Below are 12,642 nucleotides of genomic sequence, written 5' to 3'. Positions count from 1 at the left end.
AACTTTCAAAATCAAAAATATTTTCACCACTGATGGATTTATGAACGAGAAATAAGTACAGTAAAAAAGGTAGCCCTAAAGGGGCCACTTTACTTGTCTCCTTATCTTTTGGGCTCTACCAGCGCTTCGAGACAAACATAATGGCAAGTGCTGAGAAGAAACGCCGGAACAAACTCAGTGACATGCTAACATCGCCATACTAACAGACTCAGTTTATTGCCACAGTAAGTACATAAAACAACAAAACAAGAACAATTACTGAGCGCCATTATGCTCCCGCTTAACATTTATCTTTACATGCTTGCAAGCAGGGTTGCCAGGTGTGCGGCTTTAGCCGGACATGTTTGGCTTTTTACGGTCTTGTCCGGCCAAATATTGTGTTGTCCGGCCTGTCCGGCTTTTTATTTGGTTGCCGCACCAGGCGGAAGTCGTGCCACAAAATAAGCCACATAATAATATGAGTATGCGCACGCATCAGGATGTTGGTTAGCAACTGATGATGAGTACTCACTCATGAGCTGAAACCACACTGAACCACAGTCACATGTCTGGCTTTTAGGGTAAAATGTCCTGCCAAATGAAGCACAGAGTTCGGCTTTTGTGATTTTAGACCTGGCAACCCTATACTTGCAAGGGCATGTCAAGAAGCTGGTCTTCCGCTGACGCCCTTACTTTTGGCATCGCGAATCCCATAGCTCCGTCAAGGTTTTTGTTTTTGAACTTACTTCTTTCAGGGAAAGTTGTAGCATTTAAGCCGTACAATCAATATTAAAATAAATTAAAACGCATTTTTTACCTTTGGCAAGAAAACTAACAGCACTGTAGTGGATGTAGACAGCTGGGTTCTGATGAAACCGAGCAGGTATTTGATGTCTGGCCCAGCTCTTGGCAAAATTAGTAAACTGAAAGAAAGAAATAAAAATATTTCATCATGTAATAATGAAAGTAGGTAGGTACTATCGGGGACTCGGACGCCTTGACACCTTAAGGGCCTAAATTGTTTGCACACACACGCTCGATTAAGCTACGCCCCCGTTCATTCATTTTTCGGGTCTAAGCAGCGTCGGCGCACCACTGTAGATGTTTGCCCTAGCAAACCAAGCTCTATGTAAATCGTTTAAGATTGAGTTTTGGTTACCCGCATCCGTAGCGCTCGTTTGGCAACGCCGCATTTTCTCGTTTGGCAACGTCGCATTTTAGTCAATTTGAAACCCAATAAAGAATCGCTACAAAATATTATATTGGGCTTCGTGTAAAATATGAACTAGCGATTGCCCGCTCGGGTCACAAAATTGCTGTCGCACATTCCGAGGTAGGTAACTGTGCAATTTTCCGAGAAAAAAGTAGCCCTTTCTATAATTATTGTTGATATTAAGAGTGTAAATCTCATGATATTAGTTTAGCTAGTTAAGGCGAGAAATGCAAAATCATACAGTTACTTTCGAAATTAACTTATTTAATAGGTATTTAATTTATTCGGAACTCAATTGTTTTGTTTAATTTATAAACAATATGTTATTGAATTAATTAGTAAAGAGTTAAGAAATATTTGTGGCTTAAAAACAATTATTGTAAGATCTGGCTACATAATAACTTACTTAAATCCTTGAATGTAAATAAAAACCTATAATAGGTTTCTATTTATTTTTAATACATTAGCAACTTTTATTTTCCGTTTAAAAGAAACACTTATCTACGTTATTACAATTTAATACAAATATTGCACTAGGTAGCAACGATCCAGGTAATTGGTTATATAAATATTATAATATTAAGTTAGTTTTATTTCAAATTCAATTTTTTATTGCACATTAAGTGTCTTTACACAAGGTCTTAAATCAATAACAATTAAACTTCAAACTAAATAATACTTAAACAGTTAACAATGTATAGATAAGTTTGTAAGTAAATATAAGAATTAAGAATTATTTTGAGAGGCAATGGTTCAGTAATCGCGCGGAGGTCAATAAAAAGGCAATCAAACAGTCCAATTACTAGCACGACGTCAACACAAAACAAAATCAATCGGTTAGGGATCACAAAACTTCACAAAAAAACAAAGGAGAGAATATGTCGACAGTTCGCCAAAACAAAAAGCAGACAGACCTCGTATAAAAATACAATATTAAAAAAATACATATCTGTTTGTTTGTAACCAAATTCTATTATTAAAATTCTAAGGCTGAGTTGCACCATCTTAATTTAACTTTGACAAACGTCAAAAATCTGTCAAACTCCATACAAAAAGCACCGGTTACCGTTATAGTTACGGTCAAAGTTAGGTGGTGCAACTCAGCCTAAAACTAAGAAAGATTGAAGAAAAAGAAACATTTCGTTTTAAACCTTAACCGTATGACAATAAAGAGCACAATGGTATTTCGTATTGCAACCTAAGCCCTGATTGTCTCTTATTGGTCGTAGTAAAAATATAGTAAAATGCGTAACCAATTAGAGACGGGGTGAGCACGTGACCGGAGCGATGCGCTTACGCTAAAATTTCTACAAAGTGGTCAGGCGGAAGAGTCCCCGATAGTACCTCACGACATTTTTGGATTGAAATAGGCATTCTCGTATTATGAGCATTGAATTAGATCAGGGGTCTCCAAACTTTAAGGTTTTTCCAACTCCAAACTTTAGGGACTTAATGATTATTTTAGCATGTCACAAGGGACAAACAGTTTTGATTTTTCAGCATTCCCGATTTATATTTCTAGACTAGTTGCAGAGATCGCGACCGGTTTGATGATGGTAGCTAGTCTTATGTCGCGGGCTAGAATACTTAACAAGTCCACTTCGACTTTGTCACCTAGGTTATTTTATCCATGGGCGATCAAAGGACATCAAAGTTTCGCCTGGAGTAAATTTCGATCACCTGGGTGAACTAATCAATGGAATAGACCAACCACTAATGCAGGAACTAAGTAATTTTGTTAAAAAAAATACAATAAGCCTAGGCGCAGACCATCGATTCTTCGTCGGCCGATAGTTTAGTCGGGCAGTTCAGTATGGGCATGTATGGAAGTGCGCACATTACGCCGATTTGATTTGGCCGATTCTTCATACAAATTAAAATCGGGCCCAACTAAAAATCGGTCTGCGCCTAGTATTATACTTACTGGAAAGCGATCATAAGAGAGTTGACAGTAAATATGTTGTATATCGCGATAGAGATGAGCCTCGCTTCGTTGTACAAGCTCTCTGCATGTCGCACTCTGTAGCAGACGCGAACGCCCCAAAGCAGAAACAATATTTCCCCTGAAAATTATATTGGAAAATTCAAGAAAGAAAGAAAGAAATATTTATTACGATGAACATCACTAAGAGAACAAAGAAAGTATACGGAAAAAAGACAGAAATGGCATAAAAATATTACAAGGAAATAAAAAGTGAACTGAACAGTGCCCCGCTGTTGCAACAGCGATGCTCATCGCAATGGGACTCCACCAAAATGTTACTACTATTATCCCAATCCCAACTAATATTAATATTATAAATGCGAAAGTAACTCTGTCTGTCTGTCTGTCTGTTACGCTTTCCCGCTTAAACCTCGCAACCGATTTTGATGAAATTTGGCATAGAGATAGTTTGAGTCCCGGGAAAGAACATAGGATAGTTTTTATCCCGGTTTTTGAAACAGGGACGCGCGCGATAAAGTTTTTCTGTGACAGACAAAATTCCACGCGGGCGAAGCCGCGGGCGGAAAGCTAGTTGTCAATAACTCTTAGACGATGTAAGAATATGATATATGAAGTAGGTAGATATAGTAGTTAAAATTTTAAGGTCAGCATAACCTTTAAACTGGTACCATTTTTTTCAATTTAATCTTCACTCACAGTCATTCAGTTCTAAAGATCACTCGAGACAACAAATAGAATAATTCCATACTTTTGCTCGCGAGTGTAGAAATTAGATAAGAAATCATTACAGACAAGTTAGTATTGTCTAAAGCCCGGTCGCCGAGTACGTAGAATTTCGTCCAATGACCCCAAGCAACCCATCCTTTTCGCTCGCGCGTAATTATATTGCTGTCGCGACTGTGCGATGGGCGGCCGCAGTTAGTGTGGGAGCGGACGCAGACTATACTAATAAATAAAGTATTACCTATAGCTAAACTGTGGTCCCACCAATTGTATGTGCATTGTTTGAACTTGAGACCTTTGTTGTCAGTTATCTGGAAATAAAATTAGTTTGTTTAATTTCGTTCGTTTCAGCCAAATGACGTCCACTGCTGGACAAAGGCCTCCCCCAAGGTTTTCCACAATGAACGGTCCTGCGCTGCCCGCATCCAGGCTCTTCCCGCGACCTTTACCAGATCGTCGGTCCACCTAGTAGGAGGCCTGCCCACGCTACGACTTGTTATAATAACTGTGACATTTTCTTCATCATCATTTCAGCCGCATGACGACCACAGCTGAACATAGGCCTCCCCCAATGATTTTCACATCGCCCGTTTGGAAGTGGCCTGCAACCAGCGCCTTCCTGCTACTTTTATGAGGTCGTCGGTCCACCTGGATGGACGTCTGACGCTGCGTTTTCCGGTACGTGGCCTCCACTCCAGAACCTTGCTGCCCTATCGGCTGTCAGTTGGTCTGGTCTATGTGCTGGTCATTGCCGCTTCAGCTTGACATTTTCTTGTGATATTTTTAATGCTATAGTGATCGCCAACCCGCTGGATAGACGCTATCACAAAGGCTACTGAGTCCACCTAGGTCCAGTGTAGGTACTAACGACGCTTCTAACTGTCAGAAATGGAAGCACATCGCCTGGAGAGCTACCCTCGGAGATAACATCGAACACCCCATCTCCCATGTATCTCGTTAGCACAACACCAGTATCTGACTAAGAAGATTTTTAATGCACAATCATCAACTTACAACTTCAGCATCAGGTGGAGAGGATAAAGTCCAAGTACAAAGGTAGACCAGCATGATGAGCAGTATCGGAGCCATCCATTGCAGCAGTTGCTTGTCAGTCAGTTTCAGTTTATGGGCCGACTTCACTCTGTATGTGAGTGAAACCCTGAGAATAAAAAACACAAATGATGTGAAGATAGGATAGAATGAATAATCATTACGAACGGTTTCTTATCTATTTGCATACAATTTTAAGCAATAATATACATACAACTAGCTGTGCCCGCGACTTCGTCCGCGTGGAATAATGACTTTGGGTAGGCACTTTTAATAATTTAGTCTAATTATTTTACAAATAGCTTTTGCCCGCGACTTCGTCCGCGGAGAAGTCGAAAACGTTCTCATACGATTTTTAAATGTTTTTAACGTTATTATCTAAATGTTTGAATACTTATAAAATATAAAAATCTTAAAGGTTAAATAAACATGAAAATAAATTTTTCTTATATTTTATGAATATGCAGCTCGGCCTTTGATCCGGTGAAAGTTAGGTACTCGGTGGTATTATCTTTTTACTACGAAATCGAAAACTACACCTACCGCAGTATTATTGGTAAACTTTTTTTTTATTTTCCTACGGGTGCTAGAATCACCAAGCTTCTAGCATGCCACTGGCCGTGGGAGAAGGAGCTTTTCCTCAAGACTACTCCCACGACCAAAAGGGCCTCCGCCAAAACTCTCGCGCGAAAATGAGTATTTGTATATATGTTACGGCTAAAGATAGGTGTGAACATAAACTTAAGATTAGCCGGCTAAACTTAAGTTTATCTTCGAGAAGCAGCTAAAGTTCGATAACATGTTAGTTTGCGTCGTGATATTCCATCTTTAGCCGGCTAATGTGCACATTAGCCAAAACGAAACGGCTAAAAATGTATTCGATGGGCGCGCCAGGCCGGCGGAGGTCTTGAGGGGGCGGTGCTGGGGAGACAACGCGTATTTTGTAATTTTAAATACCTACAGAAGATCCTGCAATAACCAAATGATTCCTTATTATTTTATTTTAATGATTAGGTAGATATTATTTCAAGTAATTAATATTTTGTTATTGTAATAATTGTAATTTTGAATACCTAAAAGTATGTGTAATGAAAGTAATTATTTTTTAATAAAGTTTTCGTGTCAAAATAGTAAACATTATTACATTGTTTCCTTTTCCATTTTCTTTTACATTTTTAGCCAAGGGCCTGCGGTTACACTTAAGTTTAGCCGGCTAAAGATAGAGGAAACTAACATTAACACCTCGTCGAAGTTAAACTTAAGTTTAGCCGGCTAATCTTAAGTTTATGTTCATACCTACCTTTAGCCGTAACATATATATACAGCGCAAGCAGGTGCCCGCGGCATGACCGTCATGCATTACTATGCATTGTTAGGCGAGCGCACGCAGCGGGCACCCACTCCGAGGTTAAGTGGAGGCCCCTAGAGTATGATAGTCTGTAACATGACATGATTGTAAAAAAAATGCACTAATGAGTAGGTAATTAATATCAACTTTGAAGCAAATCACAACTAAAATAACTTTCTACCCCTTTTTAACATAGTTATGGGGTGCATTTCACTAAAATACGAAACACATCTTCCATTAATTCTGTTATAGAATGCTTATGCGAAATTTGAAGTAGATTGAACGAAGGAATCTCGTTATCCCATACAAACTTTGCCACCCCTTTTTACCTCCTTAGGGGTAGAATTTTGGAAAATCCTTTCTTATCAGATACTTACGTCTTACAAAGAACACACCGTCCAAGTTTCAGGTCTCTACGATCAGCGATTTAGGCTGTGCATTGATCCATCAGTGGCGCGCGCAGTACTTGATCATTATTTTGCTGCGATGATATTTTAAAACTGCGATATCTCCTAAGATATTTATTGAAATCGAATGGTGTAAAGGCCAAGTATGTTTAAAATTAAATACTTGTGATGAATAACTTATTTATTTGGATAAGGATTAATATCATGTTTATGAAAAAACCTCCGCAAATAATGCATTAATATAAAACAGATATCTTTTTGCATAAAAAGGGTTACTATGAGCCAACCTTAAAAGATAGACATATACTATCGCGGACTTTTTTTTAGAACTTTTGAAGGGGAACAATCCTGTCATACATGATTTTTGCGAAACTTTAACCGTTTACGCAGCGTCAGCTCTCAAAAGGAAAAAAATCACTGATTTGAAACATTCTTCATTGGTGCTCCGCTCCTATTGGTCTTAGCGTGATGATATATAGCCTAAAGCCTTCAGGAACTAACGGGCTATCCAACACAAAAAGAATTTTTCAAATCGGTCCAGTAGTTCCTGAGATTAGCGCGTTCAACCAAACAAACAAACTCTTCAGCTTTATAATATTAGTATAGATGGCATAATTTAATTATGCAATAATACTTCGCATAATATTACTATTTATATGTAAAAAAAATAAATCAAATCAAATTTCTTTATTTGCGTAATTCCAGGTACATAAGTGGTCTTACATAGATTTGGTAGGTTTCACTTATTAAAAGCTGTGCTTAGGGGTAGCCCACCATGGGTCGCCTAATAGGGGCTAACAATAGGTATATTCTTCTTCTTTTCGTGTCGACAACAAACCAACACAGTGTCAGCCTAAATAGGATATTATCCAAGTAATATTGATTAATTACAGCAAAGTAATATTATTCGAAAAAAATGACAAAAGTATATTACTACCAAATAAGTACATCATTATGTCAAAGAAAGGGATCCCTTACGTACTAACAGGTTTTTGATTTTATAATGAAGTTTACCTCCAAGTCTTCATGAGCAGGGCAGTATAAGTTATGCAGAAACCCATGTGGCGAGTCCATTTTGTAGCGATGCATGAATATCTATCAAGTACTGGGAATATTGCTGCCATCTGTAAAATAATATTAATCTGATGTTCTTTAGAGTAACTAAAGTATGTCTTATAATTTTTTTTTTATTATAGGTACTCGTATGTGAAGATTTATTATGCAGAAAACCACTGATAATGTTTGGTGCGCAGTTCGGCATTTGAACTCCTTGATCTCATTTTGATCTGAATACGTCAAGTTACCAGTAATTCAGTATGTTAAGACAATATGATAATACTAAGTACCTAATTGTTTACGTTTATTGCTGATAATCTAGCTCAGTGTTTTTCAACCTGTGGGTCGCGACCCCCTGGGGGGTCGGGGGGAAAGAAGGTCGCGAGAGCTCGGAAAAACTACGTCAGTAAAAAATCAGAGAAGTTTTTAAGCTACATTTATTCGAAATCTAATTATGCAAATGCATAAATGTTGTATAGATTGAAGAATTCGGTCCTTACAAAATCTTTGTAAAAGGCATGAAAAAAAAGCGAATGGTCGGGGGGTCGCAAAAATTTTTTTCATACTAGGGGGGTCGCGTCATTAAAAAGGTTGAAAAACACTGATCTAGCTTATCTAGCAATTACATACCTCCATGTACATTATAGCACAGCCTAGCAAGGTGATTGAGAGGAATACAGGGCTGGCCACACGGAAGACCTTCACACGACGGTGGTGGCGTGTGTAGATCGTCAGGCATACCGTCATCACCGCACAGCTCACTGATATTACTAATAGTGATATCCTGGAAATAACATTATAGTATTAAGTCATAAAGTCGAACTAGTAATTAATGAGGGTTTATAACCAGTAGAGACAAAATTTGAATGTTTTTAATACTTTTCATGTACTCAACCCCTAGTAAACTTGTAATATAATAAACTTACCGGAATGGCCAGTTGTAAGTTGCAAGGCATGGTTCCGGTCCTTTGCATGATTCGCATCCTGGCTGGCATTTTAAGCATTCGTAAGGTTCACTCCAGTTTTCCACACCGTTTTCTTCAAACTCTTGGTATGCAACTAGAAAAACGAATTGTATTTAGGTATAAAAGTATTACTTCAACTTTTTAAAAATAGTTTACCGGCAAACAAACCAAAACAAAGAAAACATTACACAGTGCACTATTTGAACGACTGTCTTACAAACGTCACACAAGATAAAAAACTAAAAAAATAATCATGGCATTGGACTTAACATAGGCCAAACTTGCACTGTAATCTACCTGCACAACAAATATTAAATAAAACACTAAACAAACCTTCTACTAATGATCCATTAAATCCTTCTGGATGATTTGTGGAGTAATATCCAGGTCTGCACTTACAAATATACAACCCACGCGCCCAACCGGCATGCCGTGCACTTACTTCTCGATTTGGTCTATATTCACACTGAAAGAGATTATACATAAGACATTATTTAAGTAAAATCAGCAGAATTGTATTTTTATAGACATAATAATTAGGTAATACGTACATAAGTAGTTTCGTTTGGGCACTTGTGCGTACCATGGAATGAATAAATCTGATTACTACAGTCATCTTCAACTTCTGCTTCACATTGATTTATTTCCAAATTTGATATATCAATATCAAGGGAGACTACACCTTTCAAACTGAAAATAAATGTTATCTAAAAATATGCCTTTCTGCAATGTAATTGCAACAAGATTTATTTAAATAATTATTAAAATCTTACCCACGAACTGTTGAGACTGGAACAGTGTACGAGAGTAGCCACCGTTTTGCTTCACAACTGTAATAAGGATACGTCCACCAGCCTTCCATTTGGACTCCAATCGGAGAAGGCATAAATTTGGATGAACGAAGAGATTCACTATTGTGTGCCGAAACGTACCTGTTGTAAAAAAAATTATTGACATTGTTTTCAAAATGTTTGCTTTTTAATATTGGCTTAAAGTGTACACTTCCAAATTTTATCGATGCTTTTTCCTCGGAACGTTAAAATAAACATGTGTTTGCGGCTTTGCGCGGGAAACATCAAAGTAGTTTGAGTGAACTTAGCGAAGAAACTTTTTATAACTTTAATTTAAAATATTCTTGCTAAACAAGTTCGTGTGAAAGTTATCTTGAAATAATTTAAAACATTTGTTTTTTTACCAAGGATATTCAGGGTCAGGCGGTTTTTCCAGTTGTGGTGTTACCACGGGCACCGGTTCCGCAGTGCCGTAGCGCTCCCAGGCCACCGCACTGTTGACCACCCCATCGGACCGAAGCGCCAGCGCTCGAGAGCCCACCGCGCGTTCTGACCCCATCACCAGCCCTTGAGATACTGCCATTAGGGTTTCTGGAATGAAGTAAGAATACGTTTGTTTACTTTTTTAATGGTTTTTGTAAGAAGAGCTTAGTTTTTTTAGGCTAAACTTGTATCTAGTTAACTTCTTACTTACCTACTAGCTAAGCTACTAATGTATAGTATGAATGTGATTATTTTTTCAGAAAAATATCGAAACGTAATTTACCAATGATATCTTGAAGACAAAGTAGATAAATCTAAACTCGGTTACAACAGTAAGCTACCGCATGAGTAGGCAAACATTACCAACTTTGAAGTTAAGTTTTGGGTTTCGATTTCGACTCGCTGGCTTTCTAGTTCGGGTTGACCACTGCGTCTGCATCAGACAGCCGTCAAGTCAGTCAGGTGCATTACGATCAAAGCAGGTACAATTCTCTAAAATTATCTAAAGGGCTTTTATATAGGACCAGGCTACGCGACGTCACGTTTGCCGTATAATAGAAACTGTTGTGTATCCAACGGGGTGTACGTATTCTAGGGCGCACACCGCGTCTTAGCAGTCTTACTAGGTAACAAAATTACAATATTATTAATAACGTAGCTAACTAGAGCCACTAGAGCTATGAAAAGTGATGAAAGAGATTAGAGATGTAATAGAAATAGGATCGTTGAAATTGTAGGAAAACTTTAAAATGCTCTTTTGTACAAGGAAAAGTTTAGCTACTTTATTTATATACTGATAGCAGAAGGTTTGTACAGACAGACAGACCCTCTCTGCATTTAATGGTTCCTATTGAGAACGGTAATTGATATGACCTAATTCATCCGATTGTCCGATTGACTTATGAAAGCCACTAATATGTGGAGTTCTATTTAATGAAAATAGCCAATAATTAGGTCAGCTTTCAAATGTCACGTTTGCCTGCATTCAGACGCGTCATAGGTGCGCTCGTATGTCATACATACTCGTAGAATTGGTATTTGTGTATGAAATAATAAGCTAAACTAAACCGTTATTGATTTTATTATATCTTTCAGTTGTGCAATATTTTCAGTAATATTGTTGCGGAAAAAATATTTTACCTACTACCTACTTACTCGTATGTATTATAATCTCGTCTCTTAATTCTTCTTCTAAATATTCACCACTAGGTAGTTATAGTAGGTTTTATTAAGTATACTTTCACAAACAGGATTAACTAATTAATTACTTATAATAATAAGGTTATTATATTAATTACCTTAACATTGTAAGTGTAATCTTAATTTCAATATTTATAAATAGCTTAGATAGAATGTGTAGGTAAAAAATAAAACTACACAAAAATTTATGTCGGTAGAATGTGGACGTAATATGGTAGATAATGTTATACAAACATGGGATGTTACTTTTCAAGTAGGTACCCTCATGAGGAAAACGTTACTGTTTGATTTTTATTACTGAGACCCATGTATACTTTTTCGTCCCGTTCTGGGAAATATTGGAGACTCAACAATCGAATTTGCTCAACATGATTTCGCGATATTGAGTCTCTCACAGAGGCGTAGGCGTTAAGAATAATAAAAGGGAAGAGAATGCAATACCATATCACACGTCCGTGTACTGATAATGTCAAATCATTTACATATAAATTAAATCTACTTGACAGCGTCACATTTCAGTACCCTGAAATTACATCCCAAGTAACATTTTACTCCATTTAAGAGTTCAATAGTCGTTCACATGTACTCCACAAGCTGTGTATGTCAGCTGTATACGAGCTGTATAGCTTGCTATAATGCTTTTATAGAACCAGTTTGGGCACAAATTAGACAGCTTTAAGTTCACTATGGCTGTACATTAGCAGTATAATAGCATTATAATAGCAGTTTAAGTAGTAACATCGTACTTAAGGCTGACTTACGGCACTATATGGGACGCAGTGTGAACCATACAACGTACGTGAGGACAATAAAGAGTAACAAGTGGCTAAATGCACAGCTTTCAAAGTTATAAAGTCCGACAAAAGTACTCCAATGCTACATAAAGTTCACGTGTGTCCTAAATTACTTCCACATTTTAATATTAGTTTGGTATTTGTACGTGAGTGCCAAGAGGAAACAACTCGGGCGGATAATATAATCATTTATGCAAATAATAACACGGGTTTTAAATACTTAATAATGTTAATGCCATTGGGAATGCAACTTTATCGTGAAATGTATACATATTTACAGCTAAAATATTTACGCGCCTCTGTAAAAACGCGATATTCATTTTAAAATATTTAAAACTGGCTGAGAGGAAATCTACAATTTTCAGTTTTTGATATTGTATTGGCATTATAATTATACTACGGTAATTAATTATAACATGAAACCAAAACTCAACCGCTCTATCTGCGAATTTTGTGATAAATCTGCATTAATTTTGGAGATTTATTTGGTAAATATTTTAGGTTATGTAGAACAAAATGGTGGAAATGAAATACGGCTATGTGAACGGTTATAACTCCAATTTAATGCGGTGAGCGTATATTAGGTTCACATGTGTTCTTTTAGAATGCTGTTATCTATATGAAGTTCCACATTTGTACCACTACAGCGCTAATGTCTATAAATTTATTCTAATGTGAACTTATGTAC

The 12,642-nt window shown here is 37.2% G+C and overlaps 1 protein-coding gene across 1 annotated transcript in view; it reads right to left on the bottom strand.

Moving 5' to 3' along the window:
* The window catches only part of LOC135078634 (probable G-protein coupled receptor CG31760), an 86,329-nt gene that overhangs the window by 1,146 nt on the left and 72,541 nt on the right, over positions 1 to 12,642 (bottom strand). The window contains exons 5-15 of the mRNA XM_063973162.1: positions 9,882 to 10,068; positions 9,460 to 9,618; positions 9,238 to 9,376; positions 9,020 to 9,152; positions 8,648 to 8,780; positions 8,352 to 8,505; positions 7,680 to 7,789; positions 4,875 to 5,019; positions 4,102 to 4,171; positions 3,117 to 3,255; positions 797 to 902 (exon numbers count right to left, since the gene is read on the bottom strand). Coding sequence (XP_063829232.1) covers positions 797 to 902; positions 3,117 to 3,255; positions 4,102 to 4,171; positions 4,875 to 5,019; positions 7,680 to 7,789; positions 8,352 to 8,505; positions 8,648 to 8,780; positions 9,020 to 9,152; positions 9,238 to 9,376; positions 9,460 to 9,618; positions 9,882 to 10,068 — 1,475 coding nt within the window. The remainder of the gene's footprint in view (positions 1 to 796; positions 903 to 3,116; positions 3,256 to 4,101; positions 4,172 to 4,874; positions 5,020 to 7,679; positions 7,790 to 8,351; positions 8,506 to 8,647; positions 8,781 to 9,019; positions 9,153 to 9,237; positions 9,377 to 9,459; positions 9,619 to 9,881; positions 10,069 to 12,642) is intronic.

This window comes from Ostrinia nubilalis, chromosome 15 (genome assembly GCF_963855985.1).
Source record: "Ostrinia nubilalis chromosome 15, ilOstNubi1.1, whole genome shotgun sequence".
In the NCBI taxonomy this organism is placed as follows: Eukaryota; Metazoa; Arthropoda; class Insecta; order Lepidoptera; family Crambidae; genus Ostrinia; species Ostrinia nubilalis.
The sequence above is the reverse complement of the archived record's forward strand: the minus strand, read 5'-3'. Positions and strand labels throughout refer to the sequence as shown.